General features: G+C 48.1%; 1 protein-coding gene across 2 annotated transcripts; it reads left to right on the top strand.

Annotated features, from left to right (window-relative positions):
• Nucleotides 1-397: 397 nt before the first annotated feature.
• On the top strand, nt 398-21,217 carry SNX33 (sorting nexin 33). Of its 2 annotated transcripts, none has more exons than XM_063142221.1 (3): nt 398-700; nt 1,109-3,412; nt 20,555-21,217. In XM_063142221.1, exons 2-3 carry the CDS (start codon nt 1,972-1,974, stop codon nt 20,806-20,808), a joined length of 1,695 nt encoding a protein of 564 aa, XP_062998291.1. In that variant the 5' UTR covers nt 398-700; nt 1,109-1,971; the 3' UTR covers nt 20,809-21,217. The 2 variants fall into 2 exon arrangements, with proteins under 2 accessions (XP_062998291.1, XP_062998292.1); XM_063142222.1 differs by having other exon boundaries at nt 414-486.
• Nucleotides 21,218-22,380: the final 1,163 nt, after the last annotated feature.

Here is a 22,380-nt window from a genome sequence, read left to right as displayed (position 1 = left end):
GGGACGTGCGCACCGAGAGCCCCCCGGCTGCCCGCCTCCAGCCCCTCCAGGTGCCCGAGGAGCGCGCCGCGCCCGGGCCACGCGCGCCGCCGCCGGCTTCCAGACGCGCAGCCCGGGGGCTCGGGCAGAGCAGCCCCCGCCGGCGGTCGCCCCCGGGAGAGGCAAGACGGAGCCCCGCGAAGGCGCAGCGGCAGCGGCGGCGGCGGCGGCGGCGGCAGCAGCAGGAAGCCGAGGCTGCCCGGCCGGACGCGCAAGGTGGCTGGGACCCCGGGGCGCCGCGCTCTGCCCGCCCGCAGCTTGATCGGAGGCGCGCCGGCCGGGGACCCCCCGCTTGCCGCCCGCCCGCGGCCCGGGGTCGCGCCTCCACGCCGCCGCCGCCGCCGCCCTCCCGGCTATCCCGGCCTCGCGCCAAGGGAGGGGGGGTCTCCATCCTGGCACCCCCTCCCCAACGCTGCTCTCCCAGCAACTCAAGGGAAACTTCCCCAGGTTAGGCGCCCGGCCTCCCCAGGAGGAATACGGCGAGTTGCTCGCCCGGCTGCTTCTCCCCATCTGGCCTTCGCTCATTTAGTGCTGCTGCTGCTGCTGCTGCTGCTGCTGCCGCTGCCGCCTCTCTCTCTCTCTCTCTCCACCCCACCCCACCCCGTCCCGGCGCCCCCGGGGGTGTTTGGACACCGGCGAGCGGATTTTCTGCGGTTTTGCGGTAAGCTGAAAGGGACGCGCAGGAATTGGGTGGACTTTCCCGGCGGTGGATGTGCCCAGGATGCTGATAGGAGTCCTGGCTCCTGGGAGGAGGGGGGGATTTGTTTTGATCTGTGCGCGTTTCAGAGCGGGGGGTGGGGGTAGGGGTGGAAACTGACCAAGGAAGGAGTCAGTATAGAGGGAGAACTCTTGGCCTCCCCAAAGCGATTTTATGCTGGGCTGGTGGATCTGAATAACTTCGCAGCACTTAAAAAGATCTATTTTGGGCGGGGGGGGGGAGTTTAGTGTGTTTTCTCTCCGTTTGTGTTTCTCCCTTTCCCAAGATTTTAAATCCTGGGATTTTAAATCCTTGTGTCCCCCCCCCCCCTCCTCTCCTGCCCTACGCTTCTCATCAACGTTTCTTTTTCAGGTGAAGTCCACGTGAACTTTGCGTGTGCCCTGGCAGAAAAGGAGGGGCTGTGTGTATGTTTGTCTTCTTCCATGGCTTAAGGCGTGACCCGTTGGGTTTTGAATCGTTTTGCAGCTTTTTATTTTTCCTCCACCCCTCTGGAGGCGTGTGGATTTTGAATTGGACCCAAAACGGATTACCCAAATTTACAAAACATTTTCGATCTAGAGTAACAACGGGGTTTCTGTTTGTTTGTTTTTACTCCATATGCACATGCACAACACCCCCCCCCCCCCTTTAAAGGTATTTTTTTTTAAAACCACTGTGATCATGTATTACACGGGCTTTGCTTTTAACGGAAGATGACTCCAGCGCTTTATATATAAAAAGGAAATTCCACCATAAAGCTCTTGGTTGGCTCCCATCTGATGGACGTTGCTAATCTTTATGCATAATTTCAGTGTAACAAGAAAAGCATTCAGGCATAACTCGTTTGCAAGATAACATCCGACGACGTCGGGATGACAGTTTTCTGGTTATCCTCGAATCTGACTGAAGCCCACGTAACCTAAAAACGAGGGGTCAAAAATGCTGCTTGGTTTGCCCTGAGCGTGTCGTTCTTTGCCACGGCCTGCAAGACTGTGAAACACTTCGGAACGTCTAAACCTCAACACTGATTTGTAAGAAAGAGATAAATTATTTTGTTCCTTTCAAGGGAAAGCCTGTGATATCTCCCCTCCGTTTCCCCAAAGCTGTTACAAATCTCAAAGGCATAAGGGAGCTGTTGTGTTTTACTGCCTGTTGGGAGTGACTGCAGTAGTATCCCAGGAGCTGGTGGGAGGACCTTTACCTGTTGGTGGCTGGTTGAGTGGCAGGGAACAGCGATGGCAATGAAAGCGAGAGCACTTTACAACTTCCAGAGCGAAAACAAGGAAGAAATTAGCATCAGGGAGAATGAGGAACTGGTGATCTTCAGCGAGAACTCTTTGGATGGGTGGTTACAAGGGACCAACAGCCGTGGGGAGACGGGCCTGTTCCCCGCGTCCTATGTGGAGATCCTTCGGTCCAGAGCCGCCTCGACGTACACAGAGTATTCCAGCAGTCCGGCCAGATCCCCTGGGAACGGGTCGTCCTTCTACATGCCCCCTACAAGCACCAGCGTCTCCCACCAGGGCAGCTTTGAAGACGACGATGACGATGATTGGGACGACTGGGACGATGGGTCCACAGTGGTGGAGGAGCCCCGGAGTGGGCCCGGCACCAACGGGCACCCGTCTCCCAACCTGTCCTACCCTGGGCCGTACTCCCACCCGAACAACGTGGGCTACCGTCCCAAGCCATCGTTGGAGAGGCAGGACAGCATCGGCTCTTCCAAAAGGGGCAGCGTGGTGGGTCGGAACCTCAACCGCTTCTCCTGCTTTGTCCGGTCTGGGGTGGAGGCCTTCATCTTGGGCGATGTGCCCATGATGTCCAAGATCGCGGAGGCCTATTATATTGACATGGGCCCCAAGGGGCCCCAGTGGAGGTCCAACCCGCACCCTTTGGCCTGCTCCGTGGAAGATCCCACCAAGCAGACCAAGTTCAAGGGCATCAAGAGCTACATCTCCTACCGGCTGACCCCCAGCAACAGCAACGCGGCTGTCTACCGGCGCTACAAGCACTTTGACTGGCTCTACAACCGCCTGCTGCACAAGTTCACGGTCATCTCGGTGCCACACCTGCCCGAGAAGCAGGCCACGGGGCGCTTCGAGGAGGACTTCATTGAGAAGCGCAAGCGGAGGCTGGTCCTGTGGATGGACCACATGACCAGCCACCCCACCCTCTCCCAGTACGAGGGCTTCCAGCACTTCCTCACCTGTGGGGACGACAAGCAGTGGAAGATGGGCAAGCGGCGGGCGGAGAAGGACGAGATGGTGGGCGCCAGTTTCCTGCTGACGCTGCAGATCCCGACGGAGCACCAGGACCTGCAGGACGTGGAGGACCGAGTGGACACGTTCAAGGCCTTCAGCAAGAAGATGGACGACAGCGTGCTGCAGCTGACCAACGTGGCCTCCGACCTGGCGCGGAAGCACGCTGGGGGCTTCCGCAAAGAGTTCCAGAAGCTGGGCAACGCCTTCCAAGCCGTCAGCCAGTCTTTCCAGATGGACCCGCCCTACAGCTTCGATGCGCTCAATGGCGCCATCTCGCACACGGGCAAGACCTACGAGACGGTGGGGGAAATGTTTGCAGAGCAGCCCAAGAATGACCTTTTCCTCATGCTGGATACGCTTTCCCTGTACCAAGGACTCCTCTCCAACTTCCCGGACATCATCCATCTTCAGAAAGGTAAGCGGCTGTGCGTGCGGCCTGGAAGAGTGGTGGTGGTGTAGGCGTGGCAAGGGTAACGCCGGAGTCTTTCTAACATCCCACAGTATGTGGAGATAGTTATTAGTTATTGCTTGGATTTATTCATTAGTTCCATTTATATCATAGAATCATAGAATAGTAGAGTAGGAAGGGGGCTACAAGGCCATCGAGTCCAACCCCCTGCTCAGTGCAGGAATCCACCCTAAAGCATCCCTGACAGAGGGTTGTCCAGCTGCCTCTTGAAAACCTCTAGGGTGGGAGAGCCCACCACCTTCCTAGGGAACTGGTTCCATTGTCTAATAGTCAGGAAGTTTTTCCTGATGTCCAGCTGGAATCTGGCTTCCTGTCACTTAAGCCCATAATTCCATGTCCTGCACTCTGGGAGGATCGAGAAGAGGTCCTGGCCCTCCTCTGTGTGACAACCTTTCAAGTATTTGATCTGCCTCCTTCCATTTCATCCTCACAACAACCCTGTGAGGTGGGTTAGGCTGAGAGTAGTCCAGTGAGCTTTATGGCAGTTGGGGATAAAACTCAGATCTCCCAAGTCCTAGTCCAACACTCTAACCATTACACCACTCTGCCTCTCCATGCATTTTGGCTCACCGAGCACACTGATGGTGTTAATGTCCATAGCACCATCAATATGCATGGAGCTTTACAAAATACAAGAGTGTAGGTCCCTGCCCTGAGAAGATTACAATCTAAAAGCCAGCAGGAGAGAGAGATCAGGAGAGGGAAAAGGATACATGGTGTAAATGGGAAGAATATGCATTTTGGTTTTGGGCTACAACTCTCAGCATTCGTTACCGTTAAGACATGCTGACTGGGAATTATGGGAGCTGCAGACCAATACATCTGGAGGACTCCAGTTTGGGCCAGGCTGGACCAATATTTTGTACCAATACTATTTTTATTTATTTATGCTTCCAAAGTACAACAGGCAGACTAATGGGTTTCTTAACTCCATCAATATTTACGACAGAGGAAGACAACCCCATGACCTCTAGATATGTTGGACTACAAGTCTGCTAATCCCTGACCATTGGGCCGTGCTATCTGCAGGTGATGGGAGTGTCTGTCCAAAACATCTAAAGACAACCAGGTGACCTGGCCCTGATTTAAAGAAATAGTGAGTGAAGATAGGTTATTGAGTTACCACAACCGTGCCTTATTTTTAAAGGATGTCTTCTTAAAAATAGAAATGTTTCAATAGCAAATGGACCTCGGCTCCTTTTGGTTTTAACTGATAAAAGTGTTTGACACTTCCTGAAAGTAGAAGCCACTTGGGAGGAAAAATCGGATGCCACAAATCACTTGCTCCGGGCCAAACAGCCAGCCAGAGGCAGGACGTGGGTGAAACTCCCAAGGAACATAAATAAAGGGGTTGTGGTTGATATTCGAACTCAGTCCCCTGAGAATATGAACCATTTTCAGAAGGGACACTGACAGTAGAGTTCTATGCATACCTACTCAGGTGAAAGTTCCATTGAGTTCAATAGGTCTTACCTTCAGGTAAGACGTATTGCAGCTTCAGGTAAGTGTGTATAGGATTGGTTTTTGCATTCGTCTGCATTGGTAAACCTGCCTTTTATTGGGCTTGTGGCTGAAGCCTCTGCCGCTAATTGCTGAAGTTGTTGTGATGGCATGGAATGTTCACAAACATTCCAAGTGCTCAGGCTGTAATCCATTTTCTGTGAGCGAAGGGGAAGCCTGGCTGCGATTAAAAGCTCACACGGTCCCAAGATACAGGAGTAGCTTTGTGGAGGAGAGGAGAGAACTGGAAAGCGATCCCAGGAGGAAAGGAAGCTCAGAGGGGAAAAAGAAGTCTACAGACACGGTAGTTGGTGGAAGGGTGCAATAGACTGATAAACTGTAACCTAAGGAAAGAGAGAGGAAGAGGAGGAGGTGTGAGGAAACGAGCAATAGGAGAGGGAGCAAGAAAAGGCTAATATGGAGGTGGGGGAGGGGAAAGAAGCTGCAGTGGGTAATAAATTTCGCATATTTACTTGAATTATTTGGCAGCTGGCTTCTAGTCAGAATGAAAAACAAACAATCTACGGCTGCAGTACTGTGTACACTTACTTGGGAGCAGGCCCCACTGAATTCGATGGGACTTAGTTCTGAGTAAACGTGCGGAGGACCAGCATGTATCTTCAGTTTTGCGAAGGGCTGGCTTGCTATCTCGCCTTAAGAACATAAACACACTCCAGAGAGAAATGCATGTTTAGTGCCACTTATGGAAATGCACTTTGCCAGAACCTCAGTGGTCAGGATAGGGGCCAAGGCCAGAGATGTTTGCAGTCAAAGTTAGTTCCTCCTGAACATCCAGTGTTAACTCTCCAGTAGATTATATTATTATTATTACTACAACAACAACAACTCAGGCAATTGGTTGGGTCACTCATCAACATATTCCAAGGGGAAGTTTTCTAAGGGGCTTAATTCAAGGAAGACGGAGCAGGGATTGTTGTTCAGGTTCCACGCTTTTCTTGGGTTCAAGAAATGAGGTTCTGTTCCCAGAATCTCCAGTAGAAGAGCCCCCAAAAGAGCCTTCCAGCACATTAAAAACAAATAGATTTATGGTGGCACAAGCTTTTAAGGACCCTGATCTAGCCACTCTGTCAGGCGTACGAAGTATCCTCTGCATCAGTTTCCCCTTGACCCGGTGACTCCCTGTCAGACTACAACTCCCATAATCCCTAGCCAGGGTGGCCTGCAAATCATCTTTGCCTGAGATGCCAGAGAATTGGGGAGGAGGCGTAGCTGGTGGTTGAGCCTCCTGCTTTGTCTGCAGGAGGACCTTGGTTCAATACCCTGCAACTCCAGCTAAAAGGGTTGATTTATTATTTATTTTATTTATTTATTACATTTTTATACCGCCCAATAGCCGAAGCTCTCTGGGCGGTTCACAAAAATTAAAATCATCATAAAACAACCAACAAGTTAAAAATACAAATACAAAATACAATATAAAAAGCACAACCAGGATAAAACCACGCAGCAAAATTGATATAAGGTTAAAATACAGAGTTAAAACAGTATAATTTAAATTTAAGTTAAAATTAAGTGTTAAAATACTGAGTGAATAAAAGAGTCTTTGATGGCAAAGACTCTTCTATCCCTGAGACCCTGGAGAGAGGCTGCCAGTCAGAGCAGGCATTTTGGGGCTAGATCAGGGATGGGTAACGTGCAGCCCTTGCCGCCCCCTGGTGTGGCTCCTGCCACCTCCCACCACTGCTGAGCTGTTGAAGTTTGCAGTGCCCCCCAAAATCCTGTGTGGCAAACTGCTAAAGAAGCCTGTAATGGCCAGATCTTGTCTGCTTTCAAGCGAAACGTGGCCTTTTTAAGTTTCCGTAGCGGTTTGCTACTGAAAATTGGCAGCAAACTAGCATATTTTTCTTGGCACCCCTCAGCATGTGGACTGCTGCAGCTGCTGCTGCTGGTGTGTGTGGGCTTGGTGGGGGTGAAAAGGGCCCCTGGAAGACCCAACGTTGCCCACCCTGGACTAGATGGACAAATAAGGCAGCTTCCTATGAGAATCCTGGGAATAAGGAAGAAAAAGAGAAGACGTTGCTGATCCAGAGAAAAATTCCATGGAAACTTTCTTTAGGAGCAGGAGTTCCTAGGATGAACTTAAACTCTTATCCCTTAAAGCCACTTCATTAATTGCAAGTGTGATCTTAGGATGGGCCCTAAGGCAAGTTGTATAATTCATCCAGTTCAGGTACAAAGCATTGGAGCATTAATAGAAGTTCAGCTTTCTTGCCTGGGCGAAGGTCGTGGAATCAGAAATGATGTGGCTGAATACCTGTGCCATGCAGATGGTGACCTAGATCTCTCTGAGATGGTAAATCCCTGGCTGGGCTTTGCCATTTCAGACCCTGCATGATACCAAAAATATCCCTTCCTTCTAGAAAGCTAACATGTCAGGGAAAAGGAATCTAGCTTAGCCATCACCCTGGCTGGCTAGTTTTCTATGGCTGCAAACTTGCACACACTTTACTTGGAAACCAAGTCCCATTGAACATGGTGGATCTGTCTCCAGAGTAAACCTGCATAGGACTGCACTGAGTGCATGTACCAGAGGCATTAATGTAGAGTAAATAAATAAATGGGGCATGCAACCACATGTTACAGTGTGGAGTGTTGCTCTTTAGGATTCCAGGCGCACTATGTCAGCATGAGATGTGCTCTCCACGTTTTATTTGGTACTTCTACAAACCTTGAGGTTCCCCTGGACTTACAGATACTTCTCTCTTGTGTATGAGTGAAGCCTTTTGGGCTAGGTAAACCAGGGGTGGAGAGAAAGTAGATTTCCAGATGTTTGGACTTCAGCTCCCAGCATTCCTGACCGCTGGCCATGCTGGCAGTGGTATCTAGGAGTTGAAGTCCAAAAATCTGGAGATTTACCTTCTGCCCATCCCTGAGATGAGCAACGGCTCTCACCCCCCGAAATTCGGAAATAGACGGGAACGGTGCCGTTGCCAGTGTGGTGCAAAACCACCGCTCTGTGCTTTTTCCTTTCAGCCACAATGCAGGTTGATTCTATAATGAAATGTTCCTAACCACTCTCTCATCTGTACCAATCATGGCAGCTGGACTGCTGTAAAAGAAGAGCACAGCCATCCACAGTATTTCACGCATGAAAAGAGGGCCATTCTTAAAAGATCCCTGTATGTTATACCAAGAATCACATCCCGAGCCATTCCCCCACCCCCCATAACAAACTCCCTAAGGCTCAGCTCTTGTCTGTTGTATTCATTTACTCTGTAATTGCCTCCCCTGCACTGTTTTAAAAGTCAGCTCTGTGTTATTTTCCTATTGGCCATCGGCCAGAACAGACTTGCAGAGACACAATGCATGGAATGATTGATAATGACACTCACAGATGGTTACAGGCTGACAAGAGGTGGGTCAGCCAAAAATCCATTGCTGTCACCGGGGCCATTTGCAGCAGATTGACCTGGTTCACACAACACGACAAGCCAGAGTACGGCTTGTTGTTGTTCTGTGAATCCAGCCATGCTTATAAACCTTAGTTTGTTAACCATGGATAACCCACAGTTCACAACCCAACAACAAACCATGGGTTCTCTTCATGGGTTGTTTGTGGTTAACAAACCATGGTTTGTTAGCATGGCTGGGTTCACACAACACAACAAAACATGATTCAACCACAACCCATGATTCAATGGCAACCCAGACTCAACCTGTACTTTAGTGCAAAACTTCTGGAGGGTACTAAGTATTCTGCCCCTGCAGTAGTCTGCGGAGAAGGGCCTTGTTGCTGATGGATACGTGGGTGGGATGTTTTTAAAAAGATAATGTTCTCCTTTGTCTACAAAACATATGGAACATGGACAAATCTCCCTTCCGAAACAACTGTGGGCATCGGATCAGTGTGTAGCAGGGTAAGAGCTCTTATCAATGGAGAGTAAGTAATTTGATCCCGGAAATCTTCTAAACAATGCTGGAATTTGAACACGGAAGACCAGTGATGCAGTTTTATTGCTACCTGCTAAGGTCATAGAACCTGTTGGATGGAAATGAGATCATGAGGCCTTATTTGCTTTTTAAATCTGCCTTGGAGGATAAAAGCATAATTCTGTGAGAACCTATAATCTCTCTCTCTCCCCCCACTCCACCCTTAAACTGAATGTTGGTACCAAGTTGGCTGGTGTTTAAAAACCACGAAGGTGTTTGTTCTCTTGGTTAGCGGCACACAAAAGAAAAACACAATTGTCCTTACCATCTGTTATCAGCAGTTCACAGTCTACTTTGCTAGCAAGGGAAGTAGTAAGCAGTGAACTACGTAGTGTCTTAATATTCATTTATTCACTTTTTTTTTGCACTTTTAGACCACCCAATAGCTGAAGCTCTTTGGATGATGCACAAGTAAAATTTAAAAACAATAACATGATATATCAAATCACAACAAAACAATAATAAATTAGCACAAATTAAAATCAGTAAAAACAACAGCACAGTATTTGTGTATTTACTTACAGTGCAATAAAAATTAGCACAAGTGACTACAAACTGATATCTCCCTCTGAAATCACCTTTCCAAAGATAGTTATATAACACACACAGACATACGTCCACACACATTGAAAATTTGCACCCAGGCAATTCCGATCCTATATCAAGATAGGCCAAATTTGCGGTGTGAGTAAATGGTACAAATCAAACTAATTTCCATGTTTTTGTTTACCTTGCATGATTAAATTATGCATTTTTTTTTTATTTCTCCATACTTTTTCTGATTTTGCTAGTTAAGGGAAGGGCAGTGAAGCCACATCCCCAAAGATGTGCCTCTGGCTTGTGAGATTTCAGCAGCTATTGTCCACAAGGACCAGAAACTTCACATTTTGTTTGTTTGAACAAAGCCAAGACCTCTTGGAAGCTTGAATTCTATGCTCCGTTTGGTTTCTCCCATTGCTTTCTCATGGCAATGTCATTGATTGATTGCATAATTAATTACATTTCTCGTGGCAATGTCATTGATTGATTAATTGATTGATTTCATAATACATTACATTTATAATCCTGCTTCTCCACCAAGCCTTGAACTCTTGTGAATCTAGAAAAGGATTCTCAGAGCGGCTCCTGAACAAACAAAGGGTAAAATCGAACACAAGTCCTGCTTAGAGTAGATGCATTGAAATAAATGGGACTCCAGTTAATCATGGCTGACTTAACTCCCATTCATTTCAATTGGGCAACTTTAAGTAGGACTTATGTTGGATTTTACCAAAAGTCATGCGGAATAAAACAAATAGGATCGGAACAGCGCGACAGAAAGGGTCTGTCGCTTAGAGGGCCCTTCACCCCCTGGCATCTCCAGTTAAAAGGATGAGGAAAGCCCTTCTCAGCTTGAGACCAGGGTTTGCAGGGGTGCAGCCCCAGCACTTCTTTAATGATCAGGGGTGCCGACTTCATTTGCCGTACAAACACCGCCCAGAACCCCCTGTTCCCTCTGAGCTTAGCTGCCTGCAATCCTCATGAGGAGGGAATGAATTTCCCCAGTAACAATATATTGTTCCTTGTTGTAACATGAAGTATTTTGGGAAGGCCTGGTCCTGAATGGGCAATTGAGGAGACCCATTCGCTTTACAAAAGTCCTGTTCCTGGGGGGCAGGGGGATGAAAACCCCTGGGACTGGTTTGTTGACATGGATAGGCGCTGCTTGCCTGCGTTTTTGGACTCTCCTTGCAGGCGGTGTTGTGGGGGCTGTCACGGTGAGCGCCTGCACTTCAGAACTGACCATGGCACCACTGCTGGAGACCTTAGAGAATCAGCGTAGAGCCCTTGGCTAGATGGACCAGTAATCTAGGAAATAGAAACCAAAGGCACAGTTACAAGATGGGGGATACTTGGCTCAGCAATACTACAAACGATAAGGATCTTGGAATTGTTGTAGATCGCAAGCTGAATATGAGCCAACAATGTGATATGGCTGCAAGAAAGGCAAATGCTATTTTGAGCTGCATTAATAGAAGTATAGCTTCCAAATCACGTGAGGTACTGGTTCCTCTCTATTCGGCCCTGGTTAGGCCTCATCTAGAGTATTGCGTCCAGTTCTGGGCTCCTCACTTCAAGAAGGACGCAGACAAGCTGGAGCGTGTTCAGAGGAGGGCAACCAGGATGATCAGGGGTCTGGAAACAAAACCCTATGAAGAGAGACTGAAAGAACTGGGCATGTTTAGCCTGGAGAAGAGAAGATTGAGGGGAGACAGGATAGCACTCTTCAAATACTTAAAAGGTTGTCACACAGAGGAGGGCCAGGATCTCTTCTTGATCATCTCAGAGTGCAGGACACGGAATAACGGGTTGGATTCCAGCTGGACATCAGGAAAAACTTCCTGACTGTTAGAGCAGTACGACAATGGAATCAGTTACCTAGGGAGGTTGTGGGCTCTCCTACACTAGAGGCATTCAAGAGGCAGCTGGACAACCTTCTGTCGGGGATGCTTTAGTGTGGATTCCTGCATTGAGCAGGGGGTTGGACTCGATGGCCTTGTAGGCCCCTTCCAACTCTGCTATTCTATGATTCTATGATTCTATCTCCGCTGCTTTAAGGCAGCTTTTGAGCATCCTGCTAGGGAGTCTAACAAACAACAGAGAGCGTAAGGTCAGATTTGAATACAAACCCATCTTAAAGGAAACGTGGGTTGCTTTGCGCAACAGTGCTCCAGTGTCTTTTCTGTGCCAGTGCGCTTGGCAGTCTTATCTCGGTGGCATGGTGCCCAGGCACCGAGAAAAGACCAAACGTCAACACAGAGATGGACGGTTCATGGGGCCAACATGCCTGCTTACACAGAGTCCTTGTCACAGCAGCATTGGCAGAATGCTGAGTCCCAGCGCCAAGGCCTGGCGAGGCTGTTACAGAGCTCTGCTGCGCTGGAGCGGGGTGGTGGTGAGGTCATTTCCCAGGGCATTGTGGGTGCTGCTTTTCTGCAAACTGGTTTGAGAGAGTCTTGCGGAGCTGTTGTTCTCTGGTCCAGATTCCTTGCTTCGGATTTGGGAAGCTGTTATCTCAGGCAGGTGCTATGGACTTGCCTTACAGGGTTGTTGTAAGGATTACCAAAAGATAATGCACGTGGGACACTTCGAATTAGAACATTTGAAGATATAGACATGGCTGTCGTCCAGTTAACCGGATTTTACAGTACGATCCTAGGCAGGCTTACTTAGAAGTTAGTTCTGAACATAGGAAGCCATCTAGCCCTGTGTTGTCGGCACTGACTGGCAGCAGCGGCTCTCCAAGGTTTCAGGTAGTTTTTCCTAGCCCTACCTGAGGATGCCGGGGATCGAACCTTCTGTATGCAAAGGATGTGCTGCTCTACCGCTGAGCTATGTGAGAGGAGGAGGTGAAGTTGAGCGTAAACCACGTGGTGTTCCGTTTAACCGGGGGAACCTCGGGCGGTGCGCGGCTCCGGTGTCTGTCTGTCTCTATAGTGATTCATCCTTCACATCTAAGCCACACCTGTGGATTAAAGGTGGTTTGGAGTAACTTGGCCCGCTCCCTTCTCGGAGAGGTATGAATCAGTGCAGGTGAAAGAGGAAATGTGTCTTGAGTCCAAAAGGCAAAGCTCCACCTTGACTCCAGCTCAGTATCAGCTGCAGGGTTTGGAGGGCCCTTGGGCAAGGTGCCCTCAGTGGGCCCCTCCCTCAGGGAGTCCATCTTCTCAACACCACCCCATTGTCACCAGCTGCTCTTGCTGGTCCTCATCCTTGCTACCACTTGCTTGCTCGACAGGCAGAGAGCCAGGGAGTGAGTAGGCCGTGGCATCTCCTGCTGACCACCACCATTGTCTGGGCCACTGGAGCAAGAGGCAGGTGAACAAGCAGGATGCCATGGTGAGGAGAAGAAGCTACTCCAGGACCTCTTGTGAATGAGCCCCTGATGGGGTGCGGGCTGTCAGCAGGAGCCTTGACGCCAGCCCTGCCCGTGGAGAAGGACTGAGGGTAGGTGTGTAAGGGTAGCATGGGGCAGAGAGCATAAGCAGAACCTTTGAAGGCCACACCTGTGGGCCATATGTCCTGATATCCGGTATCGAAAGAGCAGCTTCCAAATGCAATTTTCTGCATTCAGGTACAGGCGTCTAGGTAAAAATACCCCCTACACACACACACACACACACACTTCTGTCTATTGGGAATGCTTGGTGCAGATTGAGGGTGGGCAGAAGGTAAATTAGGATCTACCGGTAGATCTCTGGGTGATTTGCAGTGGATCAGCAAAGGGTTCCGGTCTCCCTGTTGTTTTGCAACAGCAACAACAACAAAAGGTTTGCTGTCATTTGCAGAGGAAACGTTGAATACCTCTGAGCCTCAGTATTGCCCAGCTGTAAAATGGGGGTTTATGCTTAAGAGAACTGGCACAGATTGTTATTCAATATTACAACAACAACAATGTATATGGTGCTTTATTTGCTATATTATTATTATTATTATTATTATTATTATTATTATTTATTGCATTTTTATACCGCTCAATAGCTGAAGCACCCTGGGCGGTTCACAAAAGTGCCATCAAGGCAGGGTACAATAATTTAAACCAAATACTACTAATACTACTAAAAACTTTTCAAAGCAAAGTAGATCTCACAAGCCTGATTTTTCTGTGATAAATCCCTATCCCTCTTCCTTTTAAAAAATCTTTGTGGAATGCCTTGTCAATTAATTAATTTTTTAAAAAAAATTAGACTGAATGCCTAGCATTATCGTACTTCAGGGTTTAGCTGCCATCCAGCAGCTTTTAGAAGTTAAATCTTGGGAGTGTGGGGGCAGATGCATGTAGCGTCATTGCGCTCACATGAACATAAGGCGCCGTGCCGTTCATTCACTCAGCCTCCCAGTTCACACACTGCACCTGCTGAGGTGTATTTTGAAGATAACAGATGGGACAGACCATTTTTAAAAATCGAAAAATAGCATTGTTTTTGCTATAAAAGAAAGAAACGAAAATACAAAGGGCAACCAGTAAGCAAATCCTTCCTCCCGCAGGTGAGAAACCGGAATTGAGTAATCAGGTGCAATTAAGACCGTAGTTCTATACACGTCTATGCAGGTGTGAGTAATTCCCATCGAGTCCAATGGGGTTTACTTCCACGTGTGTAGATAAGAAAGACACAATAAATACAGAGTAACAGATGATATTTTTTAGAATTTAGACTCTTAGGATCTCTTTAAAAAGTGAGTGAACAAATCATAGCAATTTGATATTAAAGTACTAATGTGGAACCATTATAAGTGTCCTCAAACCTGCCTGGCAGGCTGGGCTTTGGGAGAAATGCTTTCTGCTCATGCTCTGAGGCACTGTTGAATTGTAACTTTATGTTCGAAGTTTGCTTCTGCCTTGAATGATCTACCAGTATCAATCATTCCATTGCAAGCTCTTAGGGATGGAAACGGATATTTCCATTATGTTTTAAAAGAACTACAATGCACCACAGTGGCAAGACTGTGACCGAATGACGTGTGTGGCTTCCTCAGTCTACTCTCCAGGGGCTAAGCGTTGATGGGCAGCTTTTAGGTCCCTGGGCTCTCCCTTTTTACGGTCCTTTATCTGGCCTTTGACTGGACAGCCCTTCAAAGAGAGGGCATCTTCAAAGAGAGGACTTTCCTCGGCAAAGTAGGACACATGGCTACCGTGGACAGGCTTGCTTCCAAACCAGAGTGTAGGACTCATGGTTTCCTTAAGGAAGGCTACATTCTGTTGCCACATCCCATTAGGAAAAATGTTTAGAGAGCATTGGAGTGTGCAGAATCTTACACAATCCCTTGTCTGTCTAGACACTTTATTTTTGACATGTTACTGTTTCCTTTGGAATGTATAATTTTGTTCTCCCTTGGACTGGCAGAGATGGATTTGAGAAGCAAACTCAGTTTGTATACATGGGGATTTTGGGGGTGAGTGAATTTGGTTTTGGTCCAAGGATCTGCCTGTTACTCATTTTAAAAAGCTCATCGAAGTCCCCATGTACATATCGCTTCAAAAGCGTTAAAGGCGCAAGAGCTAGAATGAAGACGGTAGAGTGGGATCAGATGCCCAGGAATTAAACCAGGTCAGGAAGGGTGTAGCCCCAGGAGCAAACGGAAGCAAAGACCAGATCAGCCAATGTATCTGCCAGTGTTTCATCGAAGAAAACAAGCACATGTTGGTGACACTTCTATTCACGGACAAGGTTCTCTTTGCCCCGCTCCCTTCACAGTTAGACTTGATTCATGGGTGGGGCACGCTGGGAGTCGTCAGGCTGTTTTCTGTCTAAACATGCATAGGATTGCACCCATAGGCTACAATCCTAAATACATTTACTGGGGGAAGGAGCCCTATTAGACACGGTGGAACATATTTCTGGGTAAACATGCCTAGAATTGCATGGCACGTCTGCAATCTTATCTTTACTGAGGGTCAAACTACATGATACGTCCCTTTGTTTTCATTCACAAGTGTGTGTGTGTGTGTGTGTGTGTGTGTGTGTGTGTGAGAGAGAGAGGCTGCAGTCTGGATTGAGATTACCACCAGTAGGTATGAGAGATTTTGTTTTCCAAAATTGTCTCCTCTACACAGGGGCTAAACGAAAGAAAAAAAGACAAAAAACCTCCATTGGCACCAATGGAAGCTTTACTTCTTTTTGTAGAGCACCTGGGTGTGTTGGGGGATTTTCGAAAATTGGAGTCTGGGAGGAAGGTTTAATCCTCCCTTATGTATTTAAGGTATTGTGTAGTTAGAAACTTAGTTGTGAGTTATTTGCATTGGTGTCATAGGATTGTGCTTTCACTTGCAGGCTTAAGTCTAACCACCCAATACTATAATTTCAAAATTTGAAAAAAGACACTATCTATTAGCCAAGCTGCAAATGCTGATACCAAAGCAGGTAAGCTGATCTCCTTCCAGCCAAATAGATACAGTTAGAGGGTACGATTTAGCTTTAGGTACAAGTTCAGCAATACCAGGATGAGGCGAATATCCAGGACCTAGTTAATTATAGACATGAAATACTCATCAAATTTTATTGGGCACAAGAGCCGATGACCTGGATTCCGCACTCTTGCAATGTTGCCCCTCGTTTTTGTGCACAGAGGATGCGATTTTATGCATGAGTAAGTCCACTGTGCGGGTGGCAGGACTCACAGCGAAAGCGAGCGCTCTCTGCCGTGGCCGCTTTGGGCATTAAGTAGTTGGCCTGAATTATTTATTGCCCAAAACTAGGTTGTTTCTTCATTTGCATCAGTGGGAGGCATCGGCTGAGTGGTTGGCATCACTGCCTCTGTTCCTCATGGGCTCAGGTCTTAAGACCTCAAGAAGAGCCCTATGGAATGAGACCCAACTAATTCAGCACCCGGTTTCCCACAGTGGCTGGCTAACCAGCTGCCTCTTACTAGTCTTTGAATTAGATGAATCGTTTTCTAGCTTCAGGGAACCATTTCCACATTGGGACACTGTCTCCCATAACCCTGGGAATGTCGCAGAGGAGGGGGCGTGCTTGTCACACTCCGTCCGACCTCTAACCAAGGCCAGATCTACACCAAGCAGGTTATATAGGGCGATCCTATGAAAAGGAGGACAGGGCTCCTGTATCTTTAGCAGTTGTATTGAAAAGGAAATTTCAGCAGATGTCATTTGTATATATGGAGAACCTGGTGAAATTTCCTCTCCATCACAACCGTTAAAGCGGCAAGAGCCCTGCCCTCTTTTAAATCTGGTCACTCTAGTATAGCTCCTGCACTTTAACTGTTGCAATGAAGGGGGAATTTTGTCACGTTCTCCATATATGTAAATGACACCTGCTGAAATTCCCTTTTCTATGCAACAGTGAAAGATACAGAAGCCCGGTCCTCTTTTTCATAGGGTCACCCTAGGATATGTCACTTTGAAAACTGTATCCGGCGTGTGTCCTGGGCCCCAACCGTTGTCAGTAGTGTAGATCCTGCTCAAGAACCCATGTCGCCGGGGCCCATCCAGCGCTGGTGGCACGTGGCTGGTGGCAGGGCTTTGCCTACTGCACTTTGGGCTTATGCATTCGGCAACAGCTGGCCCTCCCTGGCTTAAAAGCCCAAAGAGTCCTGGGTTTTAGGATGGAGGCGGTTTGGATAAAAGGGAGCTGAAAGCAGGTGTCCAGAAACCCACTTGATAGAATGAGCAGGAGGAGGCTCTAGAAGCAAAAGCTGGGAATCCACCAAACTTTCAGTGGTTGGGGGAAGGGGCGTGGCCATATGGAGAGTCCCAGAGAGTGGGATTGGGCCCCCACCTCTGAGGGTTGGCACGTCTGTATTATGCACATAGGGACCTGCTGTGCATTGAGTCAGACCATCGATCTATCTTGCCCAGTATTGCTGACACTGACTGGCAGCAGCATTTCTCCAGGGTTTCAGGCAGGAGTTTTTCCAGCCCTACCTGGGCAGGGCTTGAACCTGGGACCTTCTGCAAGGACTTTACCGCTGATGCCACAGTCTGGCTGTAGAAAATATATTGTTACATTCACCGTTCTTCTCTGAGCAGTGAGGAACTCCAGCGACACAGCGCTTACTTGGGTTTGTTTTCGTTTGGTCACTGAAGGCTTGCAGTATTTGGCAATATTTTGCTTCTATATACAAATATACAAGCTGAGCAAAGGTGGAGGCAGACGGCTAAAACTCTCAGATCAACAGCCAAATCACTGCTTGACAGCAGATCTCCAGAGAGGGGCCATTTTGGACTATAACCCCCATAAACTCCAGTCAGTATGGCCAATGGTTAGGGATTATGGGAGTTGTAGTCCAAAACTTCTAGAGGGCTCCGGGTTGCCTACCAAGAAGCAATCCATGCTGATAGTCCTATGCTCTGGTATCTGGTAGGAAACCCATAACAATAGGACTTTGAGTGTTATTATCCATTCAAATTCGTCCTTGGCAGCTGTAATTTCTGAAATAGTCAGTTGTGCATTGCATGGTGCCTTAATGCATGTGCATGGGTTACACAGGCACATGGATATATGTATGCATTTATGCATGCATACAGTAGACAAGATGCATCGATCGCCTACCCAAAGATTTGACTTCTAAAGACCTACGCATATTTGTGTGTCTGGGTGCACATTTACGTGGATGTCCACTAAAGACTAGATGCATCTACTCACTTCTCAAGACTGGGGAGCAGGGAATGTGAACTCTGAAGGTCGGGGAATCCAGGTTTGCAGTTTTGAATAACTAAGAAAGACACTGAATTGTCGACAGCAGTTTGCAGGACTGGGGGTCTCCTGGCAAACTGGTTTCGGAACAGTGGAATTTGGCTGTCAAGTGTGAGTATTTTCAGCCAGCCCTCACCTACCTGGCACTCTCCAGAAATGTTGAATGGCAGCACCCATCACCCCCAGCCAGCATGTATGGTGATGATAGGAACTGTGGTTCTAACACATCTGAAGGAGGCTGCATTAGAGCCTTACAAACAAAACTGCCCCACAGCTAGCCAGAGCAAGGCAGAAACATGGAATAGATCTTTTGCAAAACTCTGGTTGCAAAATGAAGCTGAACAAGCAAGAAACCCTGAGAGTTAAGGCCATTGCAAATAGCACGGTAATCATTACTCTGCTGGAATGTGGAGCTGAGGACCTCAGAAAGTTGGCCTGACTGAATCAGTTTTTATTAGCATAAGATAAGGCATCGGCCTTGCGTAAGAGGGATAAACACCCAGAACATTCTGTGGACAGTGAGCATGTTCAGTCCTTGTTCTTTTGTTTGTGAACAATTAGAGGTTGTTTTAAAAAATACTTTCCAAACCCTCCCTTAGAGGCCCAGTTTTGACTCTTTTTCTGTGGGCACTCACCACCTGAGTTCAATATTAGAGGGAGCGATCACGATATTTAGCATTCAGATAAGTGGCAGTGAATGGAAACTGCTTGACGTACATTACATTAGGTCATGTCATCCTTACCTCAACCCTATAAGGCAGGTAAATGAAGTTAAAAGGCTGGGTTGTGCCCCCAGTCTTGAGTGTCTGCGCTTAACTAAGCATTTTTATTTTTATTTTTGGTAGCCTGGTTGAGCAAAACCACTCTACTAAAGATGGAATTGTGCCTACTTTAATACAAACAACCTGCTCCTCGTTATCATTGCGTAATTACGTAAGAAAAATGTACTACAAATGCCTCGCGGGGTCCAATGAGGAATTTACAATGCCAATGTCGTGATGCAAATTTTAGTCCGCAGACCTTTTGAGTTGCAACTTTCAGTTTTGGAAATCTCACATGTGAATTGGTTTCCTCTACACAATTCTACAAAGGTGTTTGCAACACGACAGACCTCAGTTCCACTTTTGCAGGTGTTATTCTGCCTGGAGAGCAGGTGAGGTTGGTGGAAAATAAACCCACAGAGACCAGGGGAGGTTGATGGGAAATGAGTGTATGTGTGCAGGAGCAAGTTGGGACTAGATATGAAGTGTGAATAGGCGGTAAATCCATTTCAATCAACATTTCCCCAGGGTAGTCTCTGAGGGATAGGTTGGCTCATGTATGGAGTCTGACTGATCAATACCAGTAGGAAGGAATTCTCCTGCAGGACAGGACAGATTCCCCCTAAAATCAAATGTGTGGGGTGTTCTCTGTTTGCTTCTGTAGCATGCTCTTTGTCTCACTTATCTTCACCACAGCCCTGTGAGGGAGAGCGAGCAAATGAGCAAGCAGCAGGCTCAAGGTCTTCAGGAAGGAGAGCTCTAATCTAACGCCTTGCTAGCTTTCTGTTAGAAGGGAATTGTTGTTTTTGTGTTGTTACCATGAAGAAACGTTCCATGAAGGGAGGGGGCCATGTCAATTCTGAAGTGGTGCAGCCCAGGCACGGCTCAGTCAGAACCAGAACCAGAGCCAGTGATAGCACCCAGCCCAAGCGGCGCTCCAGAAGAGCCCACTGGCGCCTCTGGCAGTGGAGTTATGGCTGATGCAGCGCTGGGCCTAGGAAGTCACTTGACATTTTGATTTTCCCACAGTGACCAGAGCGCCTGATATAGCATTGCGTCAGAGCTTTGTGGGGGAAATTAAAATGTCAGGCGGCTTTCCAGGTTTAGCCACTGCCTCCAGCTAGAGGAGCAAGCGGGACGGCCCGCCAGCACAGGCAGAGGGGGTCTCCCAGGGTACTTTGCTGGGGAACCTCTCTGAATGGAAACCGGCATAAATGCAACCTATCCTGTCTCTCCTGCTTAGCTTGTAGCAGGTCTTGCAGGAATGATGGACCTCTGTTTGTCCAAGGGTCCAATTCCTTTTTGTAGAAGCTCTCGGGACCCATATCCGAGTACTGGGTGGAGCCAAAGGAAAAGGGGAGGGGCCTAAACTACCAACCGTATCAGGCTATCATAGCTTAAAGCTCTTACTGCCAATCACTAAGCCTTGAGAGAGGAGTTTAAACTTTCTAGATTGGTGGGAAAATTGCACAAGGGCCTGGGAAATGGGACAATTGGCGGTCGGGTTAGGGAGGGGATGTGGCTACATGAGGAACCGCGGATGGTTGGGTTGGAATCCCAGGCAGGCTGGATTGGGATACTGATTAGGGCTTGAGGTGGGATGCCCTTTGACGGGTGTGTGTGTGCATGCGCTCTCCATAAAGCTCTGTAACCTTTCCTCTCTGCCCGCCCACTCCCTGCAGGTGCGTTCGCCAAGGTGAAGGAGAGCCAACGGATGAGCGACGAAGGGAAAATGGACCAGGACGAGGCGGACGGGATCCGGAAGCGCTGCCGCGTGGTGGGCTTTGCCCTACAGGCGGAAATGAACCACTTCCACGAGAGGCGCATCTCGGACTTCAAGACGATGATGCAGTCTTACCTCAAGCAGCAGATTGTCTTCTACCAGAGAGTCAGCCAACAGCTGGAGAAGACGTTGAGGATGTACGACAACCTCTAGTACCTGCTGACTGCCTGACACTCCTTTTGCACCAGGCCGGGTGTTAAAGCCAACCCCACCCCCCTGCCCCGAGGCCCCCAACCCGGATCTGTTAGCTGGGATGACTTTTTCTCTATGTCCGGACAAGGGCGCCTCTCTGAGCATGAGAAGTGTACCAGCTTATTGAATAGCCAGGCCTATACTTATGGGATTGAGCAGCGGGGCTTCAGAATCAGGGCACCTTGTTTCCCCGCAGCATTGAGCCCCCCTGAAATCTCTTAATGTATGCAAAATTAAAACACTACACAAATAAAGGGAACTTGTAGCACTTGCGACCAAACTCTGCATTGAAAGCGCCTCTATTTGCGAAGAGCAAGCGAAAAAACGGGACGTGAACAACATCCCGGCGAAAGCCTCCTCCTCCTCCTCCTCCTCCTCCTCCTCCTCCTCCTCCTCCTCCTCCTCCTCCCTCTTCAAGACAGGGTCTTTCAGTTTCCCCAACGATACTGTTTACAGCGAGAAAGTAAAAAACACCCAACACTTACATTTCCTAGGAAAAATGGAAAGCAAACTTTTATCGTTTGGAGTTTTCCTTCTTCTCAGGCTTGATCTAGAATTACACCATGGTAACCATCAAGGAGATTATACTCCCCCCTCCCCTTCCGCTGTAAAAATAAATGAGATTAGGACTGTGAATTGCTTGGCACAGTTCAGGTGCTGCGTAGATAGTCTGTGATGGCTTAAAATAAGAGAAAAGACAGAGAAAGGTGGGGGAAGGATTTAAATTGTGGTGCAGCAGAAGTTATTTTTTTTTGGGAAATCGCACACAGACGCAAAGTATCGGAGCCTTTGTTTAACTTTTTCTAAAAAATGCTGCGCGTAGAGGTAACCGCGGGATTAATGTTTTTGTATTCTAAAATCAAAAGGATACTTGGAAATAGCGATTGTACTTTTGATTCGGTTTGTTTCTGTGGGGCTCTATTTTTAGGTGACCTTCCAAGGGTCACTTGGGGTCGTTATTTGGTTCTTTTTGAAATCGGTGCAGAAGCTTTCATGAATGGTGAACTGGGGGAAATTAGCGGGACGAGGAGTTTCAAAGGGGCTGACGTGTCGTGTTGCCTTGGCAAGCGGGTGCTGCATAGAAAAATCTCCACTGCGCTCCCCTCACAACTCCCCAAATGCTGTCAATTCATCGTTTCTTCCCTTTCATCTTCAGACAAGATTGGGATTGACTGTTTGCACTTCGCCTAATCCTATGCGAGTGAGGGGGGTCTGGTCGGGGTCGGGGAGACCCATTTTATGATCTCATCACAACTAGGGTCGCTATGCATCCCGGAAAACCGGGAATGTCACAGTTTGCAAGCATTTCCAAAATGTCCTGACTGGTCAGTCAAGAATCCCGGATTCCTGGTCCAGCTGGCCAGAGAAATCCCAACCTCCGAAATGGTGCCTTGTGCCTGCTCAGTGGAGTGGCAGCAGCAGAGGGAAAGACGCATCCATCTGGCGCCTTTTCCAGAGCCCTGCCGCTCCTCTACAGGCTCAGCTCAGCCACTCACCACGACCCACCTTACTGCACCTGCAGCTGCGTAGAAG

Source organism: Elgaria multicarinata, chromosome 16 (assembly GCF_023053635.1).
Source record: "Elgaria multicarinata webbii isolate HBS135686 ecotype San Diego chromosome 16, rElgMul1.1.pri, whole genome shotgun sequence".
NCBI lineage: Eukaryota > Metazoa > Chordata > Lepidosauria > Squamata > Anguidae > Elgaria > Elgaria multicarinata.
This window is presented reverse-complemented; position numbering and strand designations above follow the sequence as displayed.